The sequence below is a fragment of the Pelobates fuscus genome, chromosome 7 (assembly GCF_036172605.1).
Source record: "Pelobates fuscus isolate aPelFus1 chromosome 7, aPelFus1.pri, whole genome shotgun sequence".
Lineage (NCBI taxonomy): Eukaryota > Metazoa > Chordata > Amphibia > Anura > Pelobatidae > Pelobates > Pelobates fuscus.
Window position 1 is genome coordinate 151,833,393 of NC_086323.1, and position 24,826 is coordinate 151,858,218.

Genomic DNA, 24,826 nt, shown 5'->3' on the forward strand with positions numbered 1-24,826 from the left:
TTTATAAATAATATGTTATTCATTTATTTAAAAAGCCACTTACAACTTGAACATTTACTCTGAGACAATCCGAGCACAATACAACATTAATGCAATTGCTAGACTTATCCTTATTAATATGCATGCTCAAATATTTATGGTATTTTCACATAAAAAAACAATTATTTCGTAGAATGCTGCATCGTAAACCTGCCTCATTAGCCATGCTCCCTCATTGCAGAAAAATACTTTACCTTATCGAATATATGTATTCAGCTCAGTTAATGACAGCACTGAGTGATCTGAACTCCAAAACATCCTGCATTACAAGGAGAGAACACCAAGGCATTCATATAGTAAGGTTGTCACTACTGTTTGCAGTTTCTTTGACTTTCTGTAACTATGTTGTGAATTAAAGGAACACAGGGTGCTGTTGTGGTTATGGTGTCAGGAGTGCCGTTGCAACTCCCCATGACCCCATCGCCCTCCAATGTAAGTAGCCAAAGCATTTTCTTATGGTTTAACTTTGTATCTGGGGTCTGCCAGTTACCGCTCTCTGCCTCCTCACAGTTGGAAGCTTCCTTCCCTGAGCTAAGCCTGGCAGTGCACCGTCTGATGCTGTCAGCCACTAGGCTGTCCATGTATGGTAGAGCTTGGCTCAGGTGAGCTAATGGAAATTTTGGCTCCGTGGAGACTAGGCGCAACTCCTAGCAACACCAAGCAAGAAGCATTAGAACTTGGGGGAGGATGGGGAAGGGGGTCACTACAGACACCATAACCACTAAAGTGTGCTGTATTGGCTATGGCGCTTGGTGGGTTCCTTAATTTTCTCATAGTTTTTTGTCCAAAAGCATGTATACGACAAGGTAGTCCCTTTTTTGTGTTGTGTATCTTTGAATTGTGTATGGATTTCCGTAATATGCCACTGTAGTGTATACATATTTTACTGGTCCTTTAACGGCTACTCTGTGGAAAGCCCTAAATGATTACTTTTCAAGACAAGCTGTTATCCTCCTACCTCGGCTCTACTCGTAAGAATCTTGAGACCCACCACAGTGCAGGATCTTCTCACATGAACACACTTGATCAATTAGTGTGTTAGATGTTGGCAGATCTATCTTTGCCAATTAACGAGCCACCTGTGAAGTTACTCTGAGGTCCTGCTGCATGTCTGAAAAACACTTTTGAGAACATATGCTCTGTGGAATTCAAGTTCTCTTTGTCAGAGGCTTCTGAATTGAGAGCAACATTTCTAAGGATCCCATGGTAATTCAGAGAGGTTTTGGGAGGTCTATTCAACAGTCCTTGAAGTCTTCACTGGAATCTTTCCATTGCTGAACTCTCATTTGTAATTCAGTTCTTTAAGCACTCTGAAATTTGTATGTTGCACACTCATCTACCAATTAAAAAAACTGCATGTAAAATCCAAGTTTCACTTGTGAGAATAATTGATTTAACTCTGTAGAAATATGTGGCCAGCAGTTTCAGTACCTTGCGCCTATAGCGTTATGAGCCTATAACCCATTGTATTTTAGTTTATAAGCTTAAAGGTCAGGAACCTGTTTACAAAATGTATGCAAAAAATGAAGCTCAAAATAAATTGTTTCTCCCAAGTTGGTTTTGTGAGTTTGTGTGTTTAAATGTCTTTTCGCAGATCCTTAACGTTCTGCTGTAGTATATAAACCTACACATATAATATATGTAAACTGTTTTACATTTTATCGAATTGATAAAATGCTCTGAAGACTGACACTATGCCCTCGACTTTAAAAACAGCCTATGGCATTGTCAGATTAAAAACTGAATAATACCGTATGTGAACCCTCTACATGTGTTTTACACATGGCCAATTTTTTTATTATTATTTTTTTGTTTGTTTTTACATTGAGCCATTATCCATCCTTGTACGTCTGCCACTACATTGTTTTTGTTTTGTTTTTATTATAATTCTGCATTTCTCTGCTTGCCAGAGATTACGATGGCTGTAGGCACAGCTGAATTGGGTCTAAATCATTGACCTAATCTCATTAATTCCCACACTGCCTTAAAGTAATAGTTTGTTAATGCTGAAAATATGTCACTTTAGTCAATCCAAATGCTCCGGCGTATATAACCATCAGTAACAGAGTCTTTTACCTCATGTTACTCATTAGAAAACAAACTAGTTTAATCAAGGATAGCACTCAGTTGAATTGCTTACATGCGGCACATTTGGTTGCAATTATGAATCTGGCACTTAATCACAGTAATAATGATGGTATTTTCAAAATACTCTATTGCCGTATTTGGTATATGCGATTTCACAAGCTGTTTTGAATTATTGAGCTGTGATTCACTTTGAAATTCCAGAGAATGCATCTGATTGATATTACTAAACATTTTAGATTCCCTTTGGCAAAGTCACATGACCTCAAAACTTGATATCAAAGTTTGAGTTCTTTACAATTTATACAGCCGGTGTCGAATACATATATGATGTCTTTTACCCTTGAATGTGCCTGTCTCTACCGCTTTTTACACCCCTCTACCGCTGAAATTACACCCCAAAAAATGAACGTGTTCCTCTTTGTCTATTTGAAATGTTGGGAGGTACGAAGGCAAAACTGCTGCTATTCTCGGGCAGTTTCTAAATGTTGAAGCATTCCAGCTGCATGGTGGTTGCTACTTATTTAATTCTTTATTATAGTACACCTGCTTTGCCTTGATAAATATAGTTTCATGGAATTTGTACTAAACACCCACAGTTGAAAAGAGAAAAGAAAAAAACAATTGTAAGGAAATAAGCTGCAATAATGACTTTTAAGTCATTTTTCACAATAAGTCAAATCATTTTTAGAACGTGTTGACATATAACTTGGTGCCCCGGAGCCTCCAATACGGCCTCCATTGCTAATATATAGAAAGCATAAGTTTCTCTTCCACACTAGATCTATCCGTTTCATCCCTGTTTGGACAAAAAATGAATTGGCTGAGAACGTCGAGTGATGCTCTGAGCCAATGAGTTCCTTTCAAAGAAGGGCTGAATTTTCATCAGTAATGTGGAAGTAGAAATGTCCACATTGCCCACATTGGAAAAGGACGGCAACTGAGGGACAAGGTAATTGTCCGTCATGATAAAATTTTCTAATTAAAAGTAAAATGGATTCAAATGGGTAATGCACATTTACTTGGTTCAGTCAGCAGATTATCCATCTATATCTATCTAATTATTTAGATATATGCACTTACAGTATTGTTTACTATGATAAACTATGTTTTAGCAAAGATCAAAGCTAAAAACAGACCCACTTTACCATCTATCAAAAAAGAGTAGTTTTCTAATTTGTATCTTGTACAACCCATTTAAAGTAGGAGATGATCGTGGATATAAAAATAAATTAAATCAAGAACGATCCCTAGTTTTTCCCCAGCTTAATCTCTGGATTCCATGTAAGAATTTACAATTTCTTAGCATACTAATTTTTTTTTAATATATATATATATATATATATATATATATATATATATATATATATAATCCATCCCACTAACCCCGTGGGCATCAAAAACATTTTTCCATTTCAGGTCAAAACAAATCTAAACGTCAAGTTCCGTGGGATTTGAAGTTGCTAAATACTTTTAACTGTTTCATCTTGACAGAGAAGTTTTTTTCCACGAAAATACCAGTAAAAACAAATAATAGAGGGAATTCTTCAATCGTTGCAAGAAAGTTGGATGGATTTCAAACTTCGATGTCATTATGAAACTGCAAAGGTGCTAAAGGTGAATTTATTTTCACTTGATTGAGAATGTTCAATTACACAGTTAAAAAGCAATTTTCAAGCACTATTTAATGACTTACAGACTCTGGCATGAAGAGAAAGCAAATATTGCTTCGTTTTTATGCTGTTGTAAAATAAATCACTCAGCTCGTAACTTTATAATTATTTTCTGTATAGCGCTTCAACGTCTACAGATCATTGCAAAGTATAACATCATAATCCTTGTAAATCTCTGATCCAATCGGTTTATGATCCTGTTTTTATTAATTGAAGGCTAATAAAAGAAAAGAGCCTTTATTCAAAGGGCAATAATGTATTACTGTAAAAGCCCAGTAGATGAGTACTCAGGCAATTTTTGACCTGTGTGTTTGCTTGTTTGTATTAATTCATAGATTAAAAAAAAAAAAAAAAAAAAAAAAAAATGTCCAACAAGGAGGATGATCAGTATTAAATATAAAAGCCATATTTTGATTTATCAGGCCTGTAGTTAACGTGATGGGGGTTAAAGCACGTTGGAGAGCTCTGGAGAGAATGTTTGTTGGGAACGTTAGGAACGGTTTTGGCTTTGACTCCCCTCAAACTGATTGTCTGGTGAAGGAGAAACCCATATTGCATTTGTACTAGTGACAGCTAATTTTTGGCTGCTAAATGCAGAGTGGTGGCTAACATTTGGCTCTTTAGCTGTCCCAACCAAATTTGTTTGGCCCATATCAGCAAGCGTTTTCTACATTAAGCCATCAACACATACTCTGCAGGGCAGATTTGAAATTTTTCAAAATCTGCATTCTTATTAAACGTTTTTGCAGATAAATGAAAGCGGTTCTCAGACACCTCATCAATCCAGTAGTTATGCATTTTAGAGTTCTGTTCATTTAGGGTACTAACAAAACATGGACCATTTGTGTGCCTTGAAGGTTTGGTTGGAGATCACGTCTCTGGAGCGATAATCTCATCTGCCATTGGCTGCCCAGTTACCCATATTTAATTGTATAATCTCACACATTCCGTATATTTTTTCCTCTAATTTCTAGACGACTAACTTTAACATGTCTGTTATTACTTAGTGAGTGGAAACGCCTTTTCCCTGTACTGCAAATATTCACTCAAATTACTTCGAGACTTTAGAGAAAGAAACAATGTCCAGTCTAATGGTTGTAGACCTCTAATATGCTTTCTCAATTTTGGGAAGTTGAGATGTTGCTGGGAATTTTGCACATTAGCCACGATTAAGGAGTTTTCTTTGGTATCTTCAGAAATGGAGTACCAAATTGAAAACCCTGGATTGCAGGCAGGAGTTCTGATTCAAGATTTTTGGAGTATTGGCTATGAAGCCTAACATTAACTATTTCCATAAAATAGCAATAGAGACACAGTGCTCCAGTGTCACATTAGTGGACAGAAATACAGGATCTAGGACTAGTACTAGGACGGCCACTTGAGAGAAGATTTCCCATAAATTAAAATTGTTTGCTGGAGTGGTATTGGTTTACTCTCACTATTTGGCAGAGTTGTCCACAGATTTTATATTTTTGAAACATGGTATATGGAGAGCTTGCCAAGATAATAGGGGAGATCCCCTCGTTGACACCTGAATTTATGCAGTTACACCACTCCTCTTTGTCGCTCTACTCCTACAAAAAATCCTGCTATTTTGGAAGCATACAGCTGTACCCACCTCTCCAGCTGTGGCAGGCCAAGAGGCCAAGATCAACCACATCTATTATATCGAGACCATATTAGAGTTGACCTTTACAATAAATCAGAACAGTATTCCACCAGATGGATGCCCTGGCTCACATAAATGTCTAGGGTTCCAACATGAGCAGGAGATGATATTCCTCACCTCCTTCTCCTGCTCACAACCACACACTTTCTCCCCCCTCTCCTTTCCCCTTTTGGGTTTCAGTTGTGACTGCCATGTTTTCTTGGCTAGCAGTAGTTCTTTATATATGATTTTGTTTTTCCATCAGGAAAATCTAAGGAGGCATTTGCTATTGAATATGTATTGGTACAATGGGCAATACCGGCTTTCTTTGTATTGTTGATTCCATTTTGTGAACTTCTGTTGACTGTAATGATTTTCTTTTATAGTTTTTATGAAGTAAAGATTGTCAAAACTATTTAGATAAATCGTGTTCTTTCTAAGCTGAAGGCCGGTTATAAAGCATTCACCGTAATTTGCTTCTACTCTTATGGATCACATTTGCTATCATTTCTGGTTTTATAGACGAGAGCAGGAAGGAAGTCTGCAAACAGTTAAATAAGATTTTTACAGTTTCTACTAACATAAGCTTCGTAATCTCTATCCTGACCATTGTTGCAGGTTGCCCAAGTCTTCAAAGACCATGCAACATTAGAATTCTTCATTTGAGCAGAGTGTAAATGTTTGCTTCCTGTTACTTTCATTCTTCGGTCTGGTTTTGATGTTTTATTTGACCATGAAAGGCTTGCGGTAATACAACATTACGTCCCAATTGTTTACAGATATGTTGGATACCGCAATCACAATCTAATGTGAAGTAAAACGGTCTTTTATTTACTCAGCAGTAAATATTTAAGAGCAGTTTAGGTGAATCCATCAGACTTTGGTGAAAACATAATATCCCTAATTGGAACATATGTCCATTCTACAAACTCAGTTATATTAAAAATATTATAGAAATATATATATATATATATATATAAACAATGAAAAATGTAAGGATCAGATTTTATTTAAAAAATATCCATTTTCATGACTAAAACTTTCTCTGTACAACGTGTGAAAGTGTGTATTATAATATGTGTATTACATAATTTTATTATATACCACTTATGTATTATGTGGGACAAAATTGTATTCAGCAGTTAATAAACGAACAACAATATATGTCTTCCTTAATGCAAATGAGCATTTTAAAGAGTTACAATAAAATATATATTGCAAAGTGATTGATCGTGCCTCTTTCTCGAAATTTATCCTGCAGGAACTCTACATTTTATAGCAAAAAAAAAACCTTCCATCTATTTTATACTTTTTACTATTAGAATTCTAAAATCTAGTATCTTGTTTGGCTTACAAAGAAACCAAGCCAATGAGAATTCAGCTTTGATTTGAAATATTCCAGCTATTTATTTATTTATTCTTTCTGGAACAGAAATTACCTGCTTTACTAAATGTGTATGTTTTGTTTAAAGAGATATTTACATTTAGGTATAGTTGCCTCTTTAATAATCTTCATGTTAAAGGGGGTTGGGGGAGGGATAAGTATTTGAGATAATTGCGTGACTCAAAGTATTGCTGCCTCTGGCCTCATGGGTTCATGCGTCCTGCCATTGGCCTGTCCTTGTTTTTGGATCTGATTCCCACCTGAACAAACAGAACATCTGCAGCGGGCCTGAGAATCATGCAGTTTCCCCCGGGATGCTCTGAGTCAGCAGCTTTTCTTGGAGAAGCAGTCTGCTGATACCAAATATACTGGCTTCCTGTCGAGAGAAAAAAAAAAAAAATTTATAAAATAGAATAACCCCTGAGAGTCACATTGTTCCTCAAACACAACAAACCTCTAATCCTCCATGCTTGCAGATATCTGCCAAGCATATATGGTGTACAAAGCATAAAATAGCAATCGGGCTCATGGGAATTTTGCAACAGGTGAATCAAAGTAATCATGGATAGATTAGTGCTTTCAGAGTCAAATTAAAAGGTTCTCTAAATATTTAAAAAGAAATGAAAGTGTTTCTGGAAAAAAAAAAAATCGAACAAAGTACTTAATGTTTGTTTTAATCTTGGGTTAATGTGGTTTAGTGGTTATAAAGATTGTATACATACTCACATGAACATTTCCACCAGAGCTCCCATAATGCTTTAGGCATGGTGGAGAATAAAACTATTTGTAGAGCGTAACAGCTAGAGGTTGCAGATATAACTGTCCTATCTTGCGATTATTGCTGGTAGGAGTACCGTACTTTTGTTTTTCAGTGTATTGTCTGTTACGGACATTTCAACTCTTTCACCCATTTAGGTTTTGGCTATATTTGTTTTACTCGTAATTCACTCTTATGAGTCAATTCAAGGAACATTATAGTTTTATTCTTCTAGACCAGGCATAGGCAACCATCGGCACTCCAGATGTTTTGGACTGCACCTCCCATGATTCTTTGCCAGCATTATGGGTCTAAAAACATTATGGGAGATGTAGTCCACAACATCTGGAGTGCCGAAGGTTGCCTATCCCTGTTCTAGACACTGCATACTCCCAGAGTTTTACATTGGATTATGTGAAATTTGTAGATTTGACAGCCCATTCCCTAGGAAGATCTCACAACTGCGCATGCTTGACAAGTCTCCATTTTAAATGGACTGTACTTTTATCAGACTCGCGTGGTGATAGTAGCATGCTGCTACACTTTTAACGGCCAATAGGAAGCGGACGCCTGTGACTAGCATGGAATACAGAGAGAAACTATGAGATATGAAGATTAAGAGCTTTTTATAAATGGAATTTCGAAGGGACGCGTTCAATTTAAACCAGTAGCAATGTTTAGTTCATTAATAAATAGAATAAAAACTGGAAACTATTCTTCCTATTCATTGTAACACTAACTCATCATGAACATTTTGCAAAATATATATAAGGAACTTCAAAAATTGAAAGCGTGATATAGAAATAAACACACTTTGAGCACCCGTTTCTTAGAGAACAAAATCGTCTCATCGATATAGCAAATTGGTTACGTTTTTTGAAGTATTAAAATGCGAGTAAATATGGTTAATTTGTCAATTTTGATTATTTTATATCATGGATATTTAAATCTACCGATCAAAAGGAATATTAATTGGCTCTCAGCAACTAAGCCTTCTTCCTTTTTCTCACTGTTCTGAATGTGTGCTGACTCCGTCATCAATGAAATGTCAAACCAAGGCGAATTCAATGAACATTTTATGTTAACAGAAAGAAAAGCATACATATTTATATTTAGAAACAATTTCTTTTGAATACGGCATATATTGAAGTACAACTTATCTGATTGCTAGTTTTATAATGCTAAATACTTAAAAACAAATATCAATCCATTTTATGTATCTTGCCATTACAATTGATGGCGTTGAATCCTGGTATGTATCGATTGGTTTAAATTAAAAATAAAAGCTGTGGCCATCTGCATTCATTGGATAAATTGTGTGATTTACTTTACATATTCATCTGTGCCTCTTGCAGACATCACAATAAGATCCGCAGTATTGAGGCGAGTCAAATGAAGCAATATGTTGCACTTGAAATATTGGACTTAAGTTTCAACGAGATAACCGAGATCCACAGTGGCACGTTTCCCCCAGGACTTCAAATAAAGGAGCTGTAAGTTTGTTTTTTCTATTGCACCAAACTTTCCCTACAACATCACATCTATCAACCCCTTTATTGCAAGGGGTTCGGCACATTCTTTTACATCCTGACAGGCCTGGATATAAACCCAACCGTTTCAACCCAGTTGGGTTGAAGTGTTGATTTAAAATAAATAAATACATGTTTGTGTGTGTTTCAAATGTAAATTCTATTAAATTCACTTAGACTTCGTACTTCGTACCGTAAGTAGTTATTATTATTATTATTATTATTATTTATTTTCTTTGAGGGTTAAAGCCAAGCTTCTACTGTAGCATAGTTTTGGATTATATGTTGACAACTGGGACACTTTCAATTTTGATCAGTGAGAAATGTTCCCTCTGAGCCCTTTTTTTGTGAGCACTCCATCACTGAAAAGGTTAGGAATATAATTACATACAAACATACCATATTTGTTCTTGTAAATGCTGCAGAGTGTGGTCCTATAAGGACTTCTTTCTTACCTATTGTTTTGCTAAACAGATCATAGCCTGCTTAAAGGGCACACTGGCTGTACTTGTGCATAGTGACACAGTTTACATTAAAAACTTATAATTGGCCTTATAGGCTCACAGCTTCATGGCCACCCAGTCTTTGAATCCGTTCAGGCAGTGCTAATCCCATCTTCATTAAACATTTTGAAATTGCTGTCCCTTTGTACTGTAATAGTAAAGTTGACTTCTAATCCGTATAAATCAAAGTTTGAAATGCTGGGGCAATCTGTAAATGCAAATTTGACTTGTGGTTACATGTAAGTGTAGGTACATGCTGGGTTAATAAGATGCAAATGATATTCCCAGAAGCACAATTTTAGTAAAACTCAGAGTGACTTGTATATGGTCTGCTGCCAAAATGATTATTAATGTTGTCTAAGAAATGAAGATAAAAAAATGGTCAATTTATTTGATTGAATTGTGTCTATAATTCTTTACAGCAATCTAGGGAGCAACAGAGTGAACAGTCTGGAGTCTGAATCCTTCAAAACTTTGTCAAGGTCTCTACTCACCCTTCGCCTAAGCAAAAACAGAATCTCCCATCTTCCGCTTCGAGTCTTTAAGCTGCCCAGACTAACCCAACTGTAAGTAACCAAGTGTAATTTTAAAGGGACTGTAAATATATACAGTATCTCACAAAAGTGAGTACACCCCTCACATTTTTGTAAATATTTTATTATCTTTTCATGTGACAACACTGAAGAAATGACACTCTGCAACAATGTTATGTAGCAAGTGTACAGCTTGTATAACAGTGTACATTTGCTGTCCCCTCAAAATAACTCAACACACAGCCATTAATGTCTAAACCATTGGCAACAAAAGTGAGTACACCCCTAAGTGGAAATGTCCAAATTGGGCCCAATTAGCCATTTTCCCTCCATGGTGTCATGTAACTCGTTAGTGTTACTAGGTCTCAGGTGTGAATGGGGAGCAGGTGTGTTAAATTTGGTGTTATCGCACTCACACTCTCTCATACTGGTCACTGGAAGTTCAACATGGCACCTCATGGAAAAGAACTCTCTGAGGTTCTGAAAAAATGAATTGTTGCTCTACATAAAGATGATCTAGGCTAGAAGAAGATTTCCAAAACCCTGAAACTGAGCTGCAGCATGGTGGGCAAGACCATACAGCGGTTTCAGAGGACAGGTTCCACTCAGAACAGGCCTCTCTATGGTCTACCAAAAAAGATGAGTGCACGTGCTCAGCATCATATCCAGAGGTTGTCTTTGGGAAATAGACATATGAGTGCTGCCCGCATTGCAGCAGAGGTTGAAGGGGTGGGGCGGTCAGCCTGTCAGTGCTCAGACCATACGCCGCACACTGCATCAAATTGGTCTGCATGGCTGTCGTCCCAGAAGGATGCCTCTTCTAAAGATGATGCACAAGAAAGCCCGCAAACAGTTTGCTGAAGACAAGCAGGCTAAGTACATGGATTACTGGAACCATGTCCTGTGGTCCAATGAGACCAAGATAAACTTATTTGGTTCATATGGTGTCAAGCGTCTGTGGCGGCATCCAGGTGAGGAGTACAAAGACAAGTGTGTCTTGCCTACAGTCAAGCATGGTGGTGGGAGTGTCATGGACTGTGCCTGCATGAGTGCTGCCGGCACTGGGGAGCTACAGTTCATTGAGGGAACCACGAATGCCAACATGTACTGTGACGTACTGAAGCAGAGCATGATCCCTTCCCTTTGGAGACTGGGCAGCAGGGCAGTATTCCAATATAACAACCCCAAACACACCTCCAAGCCGACCACTGCCTTGCTAAAGAAAGGTGATGGACTGGCCCAGTATGTCTCCAGACCTAATCCCTGTTGAGCATCTCTGGGGCATCCTCTAACATCCACCAGCTCCGTGATGTCGTCATTGAGGAGTAGAAGAGGACTCCAGTGGCAACATGTGAAGCTCTGGTGAACTACATGAGGGTTAAGGCAGTGCTGGAAAACAATGGTGGCCACACAAAATATTGACACTTTGGGCCCAATTTGGACATTTCCACTTAGGGGTGTACTCACTTTTGTTAACAACGGTTTAGACATTAATAACTGTGTGTTGTTATTTTGAGGAAACAGCAAAAGTACACTGTTATATAGACTGTACACTTACTACTTTACATTGTAGCAGAGTGTAATTTCTTCAGTGTTGTCACATGAAAAGCTATAATAAAATATTTACAAAAATGTGAGAGATGTACTCACTTTTGCAAGATACTTGTAACGGATCGCCTGGCACCCCGACTTGGTACCTCCGTTAATGGATGCTCCTAGTGCTTCCTGAGGACTCCAAGCACTCTGGCAGACACCACAATCACCGAATCCGAGAAACCTTTTAAATTCTCCCAAGCATATGAATGCTGTAGACCATTGAATAGGAACCATACGAATAGGCTTGTACTCCTAGCAGTCAACTGGAACAGCATGCAATAAATCCTTCCCCCCAATAATGAGACGACACATCACTTTGAGGGTAAAACAGGAACTCTGGACTGGCTCATCCAGCCTGGCTTTTATTTCCAACTCACACATACAGGCCACACCCAGGGGGAGGCATAAAAGAACCAATGACATAGATGTTACCTCCCACACATCCCCTCCCCTTAGTGTGACACATAATCCCATTATGCATACAGTGTAAAATATACTTTTACACAACTCTCACAACTTTAAAACCATACATCACATTCACACAAAAATACATATCCACAATCAATCCATTCAGGGGAACAACATATTAAAAAATGGCATGAATCCGACCAGGGGTTCAAAAGTTACTAAAAGTATCTTTTGTTCCTTTCTGGCTGGCAGAAAAACATCCCCACAATGCACCCCGGTTTCCTCCCTTCTGCCCTGTAGTCAACTGGAGAAGCAATCCAACTACCCAGGACTAAAGGCAGACTCCATTAACCACATGGTTGCAAAACGACACAAAACACTTTAAAATACATAAAGTCACATTTACACATAACACACAGACATTTCACCTATCCCCAGATAGCTGGGATCTGCACGCACAAAACTACCGAATAGCGCGCAGATCCTACTCACACAGTACAATTGCCATGGAGCTAAAGTCTTTCCCATAGTCTTTCATTATATGAATAGGCTCCATGGTATGGCTATCTGGGGTATCACATTCCCATAAAGTCTGGTCCATAGTCCAAAGGCAAGAGGCGGGCAATCAGCCCCCTCCAAGGACACGTGGCGAGGTCGGTTTCGCCACACTTCTCCCCTTTATCCCCCAGACTAACAGGGTATCTGACCTCCTGCCGGTCAGTGCCCTGGTTAGTCCAGCAACCCACCCATGAAGCACAAACAGCAGTACCTCCCACCCACAATAACTGGTTACTACACCTGGGTAGAGGAGAACTTTGTCCAGGTCCAGATGCCTCACCACGGCTGTGTGGGGGACTGGTAGTCTGCCTTGGTGGGTTGCTGAGTGGGCAGAGACCAGCGGTACTCTGCCCTGGTGCCAGCGCTACCACTGAAGTAGCCTGATTGGAGCCTGGTTGTGGGAGGGGGAGACCGACCGTCTCCCCTCTGGGTACACAGCTCTGCTGCTGGAGACAGACTGTCTCCCCTTTGGCTAAACAGCCCTGTCGTGGGGGGGCAGGACCGACCGTCCCTACCCCCTGTGCTGGAAGTGCAGAGACCACTGTCCCATCTGCACAGGTGTGGGGCTTACAGTCTCCCCCTGGTACATTAAGCTGCCGCTGGGGAGAGGTGGTAACCAGCTCCTCTCCCATTAGAACACTCTGCCGCTGGGGAATGGAGACTGGGCTCTCTATTCCCTGTACATTAATGATCCGCCGCTGGGGAGAGGTGGTAACAATATCCTCTCCCATACATACTTCCCGTCTCTGTGGAGGGAGACCGACTGTCTCTCCTCCCAGCACAGAGTCCTGCTGAGGGGGAAAGGGGGCTGGGCTCTCCATTCCCTGCTGGATACTCTGCCGCTGGGGAATGGAGACTGGGCTCCCAATTCCCAACAAATCACACTGCCGCTGGGGAGGGAGGACGGCCCCTTCAGCTCCCTGTAACTTGGGCGCAGAGACCACGGTCCCATCTGCGCTGGTGTGGGGCTTACTGTCTCCCCTTGGTGTGCTAAGCTGCCGCTGGGGAGAGGGGGTATCAAACTCCTCTCCCTTACACACTTTCAGCCGCTGGGGAGCAGGGCTGACCCTCTGTACTCCCTGTAGGCAGGGCGCAGAGACCACGGTCCCATCTGCGCTGGTGAGGGGCTTACTTTCTCCCCTTGGTGAGCTGTGCTGCCGCTGGGGAGAGGGAATAACAAACTCCTCTCCCTTACACACCTTCAACCGCTGGGGAGAGGGGATAACAGGCTCCTCTCCCTGCATCGTAGACTGCCGCTGAGGAGCAAGAACGGCACCTTCAGCTCCCTGTAACGCACACTGCCGCTGGGGATCTGGGCCGACTGCCCAGCATCCCTGTAGGGCCGGTAGAGAGAGCGCAGTCCCATCTCCACCTGCCATCTGTGGGTCTTCCCAGGACCAATCCGTGAGGCCCCTCAACATTTGTGAGTAAGGGCCACCTGCTTCCCCACCTGGCAACTCTGGCTGCTGCTGGGGATCTGGGCCGGCTGCCCAGCATCCCGGTGGAGAGACCTTGGTCCCATCTCTACCTGCCTGTTGTGGTTCCTCACAGGACCAGTCTATGAGGACCCCCACTTCGGGTTCCTCCCGCCGCCTCAGGGAAAGACGGCTAACCTCCTCGGATGCAGCCTCTACTCGGCTGCTGTAACGCTCCTGCTGCTGAGCATACTTCCTCTCTTTCGCCAACCGGAATTCTCGGTCCAGCCTTGTGTTTCGCTCGGCCATGACCTGGTTCCAGATCACTCGGCGTGTCTCCATGGGTATATCATCCCCATACTCGGCCACTCGCTGCCTCACCTCGGCCAGCCAATCATCTCCAGAGCCAGAACCTTCCATACTAGTCTGCTCCCAGGGGCGCTGCACGAGTGCTAGCGTTGCCCTCAATTTGTAAATCCAAACAGTGTCTCTGAGCTGCTTTACCTCGCACTAGGACGCCATCCCACCGCTGCCACCAATGTAACGGATCTCCTGGCACCCCGACTTGGTACCTCCGTTAATGGATGCTCCTAGCGCTTCCTGAGGACTCCAAGCACTCTGGCAGACACCACAATCACCGAATCCGAGAAACCTTTTAAATTCTCCCAAGCGTATGAATGCTGTAGACCATTGAATAGGAACCATACGAATAGGCTTGTACCCCTAGCAGTCAACTGGAACAGCATGCAATAAATCCTTCCCCCCAATAATGAGACGACACATCACTTTGAGGGTAAAACAGGAACTCTGGACTGGCTCATCCAGCCTGGCTTTTATTTCCAACTCACACATACAGGCCACACCCAGGGGGAGGCATAAAAGAACCAATGACATAGATGTTACCTCCCACACATCCCCTCCCCTTAGTGTGACACATAATCCCATTATGCATACAGTGTAAAATATACTTTTACACAACTCTCACAACTTTAAAACCATACATCACATTCACACAAAAATACATATCCACAATCAATCCATTCAGGGGAACAACATATTAAAAAATGGCATGAATCCGACCAGGGGTTCAAAAGTTACTAAAAGTATCTTTTGTTCCTTTCTGGCTGGCAGAAAAACATCCCCACAATGCACCCCGGTTTCCTCCCTTCTGCCCTGTAGTCAACTGGAGAAGCAATCCAACTACCCAGGACTAAAGGCAGACTCCATTAACCACATGGTTGCAAAACGACACAAAACACTTTAAAATACATAAAGTCACATTTACACATAACACACAGACATTTCACCTATCCCCAGATAGCTGGGATCTGCACGCACAAAACTACCGAATAGCGCGCAGATCCTACTCACACAGTACAATTGCCATGGAGCTAAAGTCTTTCCCATAGTCTTTCATTATATGAATAGGCTCCATGGTATGGCTATCTGGGGTATCACATTCCCATAAAGTCTGGTCCATAGTCCAAAGGCAAGAGGCGGGCAATCAGCCCCCTCCAAGGACACGTGGCGAGGTCGGTTTCGCCACAATACTGTATATGTTAAAACTATTTTTTGTTCAAAATGCATTTCAATATCCTTATTAAAACTGTATATGCATTAAAATTATTATCTTATCTTGTTCTGTAATAAATTAAAGCAAGGATTCCTACATATGGATTCATAGCAACAAAAAACCAGTGTGAATACTGTTATGACTATTGTGCCTTTTGAATAGCCATGGAAATTCCTGAAAATGCTTTCTTAAAGGGCACTAGTCATGTGCAAAACCTACTGAAACAGGGCAAATTTCAAACCAACCCCATTGCCTATATCATGGGTAGACAACGTTCGTCACTCCAGATGTTGCGGACTGCATTTCCCTTAATGCTTTGCCAGTATTACGGCTGTACGCACATTCTGGGAGATGCAGTCCACAACATCTGGAGTGCCAAAGGTTTCCTACCGCTAGCCTGGATGCTCTGAAGTAAGCTTCTCCAAACATCTACCAATAAGTGGGGAGTGACCCTGCAGAACTGAAATCAGTTATATCAGTTATGAGATACTAACCATTTCCTATATTTCTTGGCTTACCATCCTCCCCTCCAGAAAAAAAATCTTAGTGTTTCTAAACTACTGCAAATAAATATTTTGTCCGCATAAAAGTTGGTGGAGCGCTGCCCAAGGTGCCCCTATGGATGAGCCTCCATTACTGGTTAGACAAGAGGTCCTGTTATTTCCTCCTCATTGAGCTGCATGGGAAAGTCTGTGATTGGACAGCCACAGAAAGTCTGAGCTGGGGATAAAGGGAAGGGCTTTTAAAGGATGCAAACAAGATAACTGCAGCTTTTGCAAGCTGTTTTTAGATATACCACAGGTGAAAACATGAATGCACTTAATTATGCTTTTTTTTAGAATCTGGGTTATTTTTATTTGGGCAGTGGAGTGTCTCATTAAAGGAGCTAAGGGTTAAATAACCCTTTAAACACTTTCCTGAGTCCAGTGCGCTGGACCAAGCTCCCCGTCTGACAATGTCAGCCAATCGGGGGAACCGAATCTGCATGCACGGCGAGTTTAGGCCACTTTAGGCCTTTCCCAGATAAAATAACTGAATCAATGCTTTCCTATGGGGGTTTTAACATGCTTGAAGATGTCCCCTGTCAGAGGCATAACTAGAAGCCACGGGGTCCCGGTGCGAAAATTGCCCTGCCCCTCCTTGTGTCTGGGCCCGGTGGCAGCTGTGACCGTAGTAGTTACGCCACTGTCCATAGTTGTTTCATGGAGTCAGTCAGGGCTTCACATGGTCCAATCACAGGCCCTCATAGAAGGATGGAGTGGACTGTTATGCTAGCTCAGAGTGCATATTTGCAATCTGAGTAGGCAAAGGCTGTGGTGAGGGAGTAGGTTGGTAAATTTTATTTAAAACAAAACAAAAACCCAGAGCAATATTGGGATGTGGGGATAAAAATGCAGGCAGTGAGAAGCTCTATACATCCGTTGCCAGTGAGCCTTTGCTTAATGAAACAGTATTTGTGTATTTCACTGCTCAATTATGTGCCATTTAGATGTTGAATCACTTTTGTTTCTGTGTATGCAGCCCTTGTCAAACCTGCCCTGGCTGTGACTCACACACAGCCTGCATTGAAAAAACAAATGGTTTCATTTTCAATCAAATGTTAACTTACTTTAGAAGTTTCTCCTCCTCTGTAACTGTAGACTCATGCAAGGTATGGCAAGCTATTAACAATGCTGGAAATAAATTAAACAGAATTAAATTTCACTTTATAGGAAGTGTTTAGGAAGCATGTGCAGGCTACTTGCAGGGCGGTGTGACTATGGCTGAATAAACAAAGTGATTCAACTCCTAAATGGCAGATAATTGAGCAGTGAGACTACAGTGGCATGATCTATACACCAAAACAGCTTCAGTTAGCTGAAGTTGTTTTGGTGACTATAGTATGCATTTAAGTTAAACTGAACAACCTATTAGGAATAAATATATTGTATAATAAATTTCAGGTGTGTGCCTGCAATTGCCATGCTTAAAAAGTAGCATTTAAATATTATAATGTTAGGTGTTGTGAGGTTTTTGAATGCTTTGTAAAGGTTAAATAACATAATAAATAAATAGCTTGGCTGTTTCCACATCGGGTGCTCTCATGCTTCTAATTATGTCAATGTACTGGTAGCCAAATTTGCCCAGGAGACCCATTTAATAATCCGAATGTCATGTTTTCAACTGGTGCGGTCAGAGATTGTGTTTAGCCAAGCAAGGATCATTTTTCCACCAATTCAAAAAGGCAAGTCAAAGAGAACAAGACTTGTTTTTAGCTCTGTCTTGTACTTCTTAAAAAGTCTTTGATTCTTCACAAGTACTGATTTCCCTGTGGAGGTGTAGATGGGGAGGTAGATTAGAATGCTGTGTGATACAATACACTATCTTTTATTCTCCCTCTGTGTCAATGTGTACTTGCTATTCACTTGCAAATTGAGTTATAACAAAGTTGGATTATTTTTTTTTTCTTTCTTTCTGCAGTGAATTAAATCGAAACCGTATACGTTCAATAGAAGGGCTGACTTTTCAAGGACTGGACAGTTTGGAGGTTTTAAAATTGCAGCGTAACAATATCAGTAAACTTACTGATGGGGCTTTCTGGGGCCTATCAAGCATGCAGATCTTGTGAGTATGAGTGAGCACGCAATGAACGAGCTTAGAGGTTTTTACATTTTAAGAAAACACTTTATCCATTTTACCAGTTTCTTTCACTGACTGAAAAACCTTGTGCTATATATCTAAAGTGACATTTCAGCCCAACTTTTTATTTTTCATCATGGAAGCTGTAGTTTTGAAGCCTATGATGATCTACCATTTGGGCAACCCTGGTGTAGAAAATGTTCCCTTAACAAGTACGCAAGGCATATTAAAGTTAAGGTGTTAATTTACATGAAGTAAAAAGTATATAAACTCTGATCTGGTGATATGATATAGCTTTAACCAAATCCTGTTTCTGCATGCAGCCTTTTCATTTGTTCCCTTGAACTGGCATGTGCAATTTTATTCATTCTTTTTTTTTTTTTTTTTTTTTTTTTTTTTTAAGAAAGGACATTTTACTTTTAGTTAAAATGCATTTTACTCCACATGAGTCATAGGTTAATGTATATATCCACAATCCTTATGTTGAACTTCCCCAGATGGACAAATGTTAGGTAAACAATGACAATATGGTTTTTAACTCCAGGGGATATTTCTGTGATGGATGAGTAAAGTCCACATTCTGAATTATGGATGAATCTCTTTCTTTCTTTCTTTCTAACTGTTGTTTGTCTCTCTAGACATCTGGAATATAATAATCTGAAAGAAGTGAGCACCGGATCTCTATATGGACTCCAGTCTCTTCAACAGCTACACCTAAGTAACAACTCAATATCCCAAATAAACTCTGGAGGGTGGAGCTTCTGTCGAAATCTACAGGAGCTGTAAGTATTATTTCGGATAGCTCCCCTTATTGAAAAGCAGGGAATAGATTCAACCTCTGAGATCTAGAGGGATGAGACTAATTTTATGCAGAGCTAGATCGGTAGAGAGTGCTTGTTGCTAGATTTCAAGCATTGAAAGCCCTACTGCATGCTGTAGTGGTTATGGTGCCTGGTGTGGCCTGGCACCATACTATAGTGTTAGGAGTGAAAGTGGTTTGCAATAATTTGATATCTTACCTAGGGTACACTGGACACCACTGCTCGCCTCCACTTCTTGCTGTAGTGGTTTTGGTGCTTGGATTAATACATATATCAGGAGAAGCAAACCAAAAGAAATGGTTTTATCAAACTGCCATTTTTTCTCCTCTTTTAATAAAAATGTAAACCAGGACTATAGTTTCTTTCTTAGAACCCGGTTTATTTACTGGCAAGATTCTTTAATCATAAGTGCCGACACAAGTTTGGTTCAATGCCAACTTGAGGTTCTGACATTTTAAAAAGACAGTAGGCCTTCACCTACGATTTGGGAAGATAAAAAAAACACATTTTATAAAGTTTAGATATATGTTAAAATTGCAAAGTGAAAATTGTCGGGAGTTTCAGTTGAGACCAAAATAGCCAAATTGAAAATCTTCTCGCAGTCATCTGTTCTACCAGTTCATCTAATTTGGTCTTTAATTTGAAATTTACTTTTAATTCCTAATAATTCTGACTAATTTTTTTTTTTTTTTTAGTTATTTGTATGTTAGCATTATTTTGATAGGAGTTTGCTCCGATACCAAATGTACTGTGTGTGTGTGTGTGTGTGTGTGTGTGTGTGTGTGTGTGTGTGTGTTTTTTCTTCAGCTATTTTGAGAGTTGACATTTGATTTCTGTTTTTCCCCCTCCCAGAATTCTGTCTTATAATAATCTTACCAGATTGGATGAGGGCAGTTTTGCAGATCTTGGTGCCCTTGAAATTCTATTACTAGGCCATAATTCCATCAGTCATATTGCAGAAGGAGCCTTTAAAGGCCTCAAAAGCCTTCGTATATTGTAAGTATCAAAATTTTTGCCAGTTTTGTATAACGTATGCTATATATTTTATTTAAACAAAACAATAAGGGCATAAACAAGGTATTGCTACTACTATCAATAACATCTTCCTGGAGATCACAAGGCCGATCCTCATGTCAATTTATTATTGGTTAATTAGATATTGTATTCAGAGTAAGTATTGACAGACATACAGAGACACACACACTGATAACATACAGACACACTGACAGACATACACACATACAAACAAACACATACAGTGACATACAGATACAAACACATACACACATACTGACAGACATACAGATACACACTGATTGACACACACAGTCACACACACACATCCTGATCATATATACTTTTATAGCTATCCTCCTGTTTCCTAACGTTTGGGTGCAGGAGGGTGGCTTTCCTGGAATCCAGTGTACAGATCAGGCTGAGGTAGTTGGGAGTTAGGGGCTGGTTCTACTCTCCCAGCCCCTCCTCTGTGCTCTCCCACGCAGCTCCAATCATGCAGATACGGAGGGGGTGGTAGTTCCAGTTCCTGCAAGGCGCCAGCCGCAGTGTGTGCTACACGGGGAGGAGGGATATGACGTGTTGATATCACCGCCCCCTCCACACAGTCCACGGCTTGATGCAGGAAGGCTGGTGTGGGGGAGCTGCTGCTGCTCGGCCACGCTACAAGAAGTAGTGTGGGGGGGAAGCTGTGTGCTTTTCTCCTGCCGGTCATCCGGACATTTGCGCCCCCGGGCTGGTGTGCCCTAAGTCGGCCGCTTGTGTCGCCTTATGGTAGCGACGGCCCTGACTGTCACGCATCATATAATTGAAGGTGTTATTTCACCCTAAGTATTACAGTGGACTCTGGGCTAACAATGAAACGTGCCAAAATTAGATTGGGGCACCTCCCAGCAACACCCATGGATAAAGCCGTGTTTACTTGCGATCCATAGGAATAATCATAATATATGAATGGGGGAAAAGAAGCAAATAATCCCTACTTTTATATGTATGCTGGATACTCTTGGATAACATCTGTAATTTTGCTAAGTTGCTATGAGGGTGTCTCTCTAATCCATGTATCTTCGTAAAAAGAAAAGAGCATAAGTGCAACATTTCGCCCATCTCTTTCTCATTTTCCTGACTCCCTAAGGCTTTTTTTCTCCTTATCTACCTGCAAAAAAAATTTGCATCCAGCTATAAAGTATTTTCCTATAAATATGTTAAATAAATAGGGGACTACTGTTCAACTATATTTTTTTTTTTTTTACTTTCTACTTTAATTCTGTAATGTTGAGCAAGATCACTATTTCTAATAGAATTCCCAGAACAATATATATATATATGATCTGAATTATTCTTTAAAATAATAATAATTAATAATATCACAAACACTCTTGGTTTTTTTGGGGGATTTTTGTTTCCTGCGTGTTAATTCCAAATTCTCTTTCTAAGAGAGTAATGAATGGAAAAATCTATGCAAGAGAGCTCTAATTAATGAGTGAGAAAGCCCACTGGCTCATGCACCTGGTGAAAAGGACCCAAGCACGCTTTAATTACACCCTATTGTTAAAATGCCTTTACTTAGTGCAAAAGTGCTGAAATACTGAACTATTCAAATAGAGGTCAGCTTGGAAGACCCAGCAGAACTATGATTAACAAGGCAGCGTGCATTTGTATGCAGCCAAGCAGAAAGAATAGGAAATTGGCATGGGAGAGAAGATGAGTGAATAGACTGAAGAGTAGGCCAAAGCCCCCGTATTGTCTGCTTAATAATGAAGCTTGTAGTTTCTATTCCTAAGGCAAACAAAAATAAAAAAATAAAAAAAATAAAGCATTGCTTATGGAAATCGCTTCATTGTAACTTCACTACAACAGTGTATCAACAAGTTTCTTAAAGATACAACATCCGATCACGCCCTCTGAAAATTCCCATATTACAATGAGACGGCACGTATTTACCTGCAATGCCGCGTAGCGGAATCTGAGTTGCACATGTATGACAAATAGTCATTCTGAAAGAAAAACTTTTAAAGATTTTTAAAAAAAAATATGAACATTTTCATAATGTATTGACAAAAGCACAGAATTTTTTTTTAAGTGCTGCGCATATGTATGTATATAATATATAAAATGTATGTATATATTGAGACAGCTGGTGTGGAGATCCCACGTCCTTTTAGTTTTTTTTCCTTTAAAATCTTTTGTGTCCTCTAAATTATAGACCAACCTTGGCCACAACAAATGTTTTTTTCCGTTTCAGACTCACACCTCCTATTATAATTATTACAGAAAAGCCTACCAAATTCAATTTATCTCCACTTGCTGTGCGGAGCTCTTCAAATATAAGCAGGGGGTGTAAAGCGCAAGGGGGTAGATCTCCTTTCTGGCTCTCAGTGGGTTAAAGGTTCACTACCTAAGAAAGAAAGAAAGGAGGCAGTGAATGAAGAGGAGACATTGAATAATTCTACTGCTGAGTAATGGGGAACTTTAAGAGATGCATGGCAGACAGAGAAAGAAAGCTCTTTGTAGTCCCTTCCCTAAACTTTTTTTTTTTTTTTTAACCCTCCATCAAAAGAAGGTCCCAGAACTGAGAAACGGATTGTAAGCCTTCTTTTGTCTTCTCCACAGGGAATTGGACCATAACGACATCTCCGGTACAATAGAGGACACCAATGGGGCCTTTATAGGCCTGGAAAGTCTAAGCAAGCTGTGAGTATGCCAAATGTCTTTAAATCTTTCTAAAATACGTCAGCTATCATTTTTAATTTTCTTTCCTTTTTTTTTTTTTGTTGTTGTCCGTGGCTTGGAAGTATTTTTATTTTTATTTTTTTTGCTCTGTAAATAATCTCGCACACATCTTTTTTTGCTCTTGTTGAGAAACGCTGATCAAAACAGATACAATGTTTTTAAGTAATACACATTTTAGAATCTTAGTGGGCAAGGCTTTCATATATTTGTTTGCTAAAGCGTACTTTGACAGAGCTGGAAGTTGCTTGAGAAGTCCAGAAAGCTTGCACCTTAGAAATATTCATATGTATAGCTGATTATACCAGCGGATTTACCAGCAAGAGTGCAGTATAATCAAAATACATTAAATTGGACGTTATGAATTTCTTGTTTGCAAATATTAAATATATATTGCATTTTTTTTTCTCAAGACTTTTTCGAAACAATTTATAATTTTTAAAAGGGATGGTTGTGCTATGTATAGCAAATCACTGTCTCCATAATGGGGAGTGTGGTGAGGAATGGACACAAAGAGTGTTCGGAATCACAAGTTTGGATACAAGGGCTGCTTGTGATTTTTATTTTACCCCATAAAAACATTTTTTTATACATCCTATATATCCTAAATATTTACATGATCTTACGTATTGAATGGTTAAGGAAATGTGTAGGATTATTTTTTATTTTTTTTTTTACTTTTTTTTTTTAAATGCATACAATTCTATTTATTAAGATGAGACGGAGGTCCACATCTTACTAAACTACTTTGATCAGTGACAAACTCTAATAGCTTGTATGCACAGAAGGCACCCAGCAATAGGATATGCTTATTATGTCTCCCCAATGTAGACCATGTGTTGCAAGTAAAATGTGTACCTGCTTTCTTAGGAGATTGGGATACATGCTATTGCAGTTTGTCATCAGTTAAATTGCATGAATGATAACGATCTCTCATTTCAGTAGGTGAAAGTTGGAAAGACCTAATCTTTGTAGTTCACATTTCTAACCGCTCTACATCGGACACGCGATCAGTTTCTGCCAAACTAATTTCTGTTTTTTTTTTTTTTTTTTTTTCTTTCTTTTGTTTATCTGATGTTTGGAAACTGCAGAACTCTGTTTGGAAACAAGATCAAGTCTGTGGCCAAAAAAGCGTTCTCAGGCTTAGGGGCTCTGGAGCACCTGTGAGTATCCCAGAATGCACTGGAACTTGTAGAGGGGCTGCCAAAAGTAGATGGTTGAGAGGTCTGCTAGCAATTTAATAGCTTCTTTGTAAGTTGAGAATATCATCCATTTGCAGAGGCCAGCTGTTTCCTTCTCAATTATAAGTCAGCTTCAACTCTGGCTTTTTTTTTTTGGTGCCAGGAACAAAGTTATTGAACATATGGTAAATTTTGGGCCTATTTTATTTCCTGATTGGGGTGCGAACGAAGACCACTTGACTAATTTGCCCTGATTTTATTCCCTGTAAATGGGAAAAAAAAAAAAAAGGATAAAACATATATATGTATATATATATGTGTGTGTGTGTGTGTATATATCTTCATTTTTACCAGCCGGACACAAAACTGGTTAAATCTCTTCCCGATTTTTTTTTTTTTTTCCCCCAAGGCGAAAGTTTACTGTGTACACCTTTTCCCCCCTGAATACAATAATCTTGGCTTAAGTTTGTCAGTGCAAACTTGTCTGCCACTGAAACTGTTAAGCAAAAGCCTTTTTTTCTGTTCCATCTTCCCTCCAGGGTTTATACTTAAATGCTGAATCAACATGAGTTTTCTTTTTACATTAGAAGTAGCCAGAGCGAAATTTCCTCTTTATGCAGGCCGATGAAGAGGTTCATTTCCTCCAACTAGTATTATTTTGTTTGCTTTTTTTTTTTTTTTTGTCCTGTGGATAACTACAAGTCTCAGCATGTATTTGAGATTCATAGTCCCTTGTCTCTCTGGAGAGCTAAAATTATCC

The 24,826-nt window shown here is 39.8% G+C and overlaps 1 protein-coding gene across 1 annotated transcript in view; it reads left to right on the forward strand.

Moving 5' to 3' along the window:
* The window catches only part of LRIG1 (leucine rich repeats and immunoglobulin like domains 1), an 81,779-nt gene that overhangs the window by 44,001 nt on the left and 12,952 nt on the right, over positions 1 to 24,826 (forward strand). Inside the window, exons 4-10 of the mRNA XM_063426811.1 lie at positions 8,942 to 9,079; positions 10,041 to 10,184; positions 18,162 to 18,305; positions 18,959 to 19,102; positions 19,994 to 20,137; positions 22,769 to 22,849; positions 23,977 to 24,048. Coding sequence (XP_063282881.1) covers positions 8,942 to 9,079; positions 10,041 to 10,184; positions 18,162 to 18,305; positions 18,959 to 19,102; positions 19,994 to 20,137; positions 22,769 to 22,849; positions 23,977 to 24,048 — 867 coding nt within the window. The remainder of the gene's footprint in view (positions 1 to 8,941; positions 9,080 to 10,040; positions 10,185 to 18,161; positions 18,306 to 18,958; positions 19,103 to 19,993; positions 20,138 to 22,768; positions 22,850 to 23,976; positions 24,049 to 24,826) is intronic.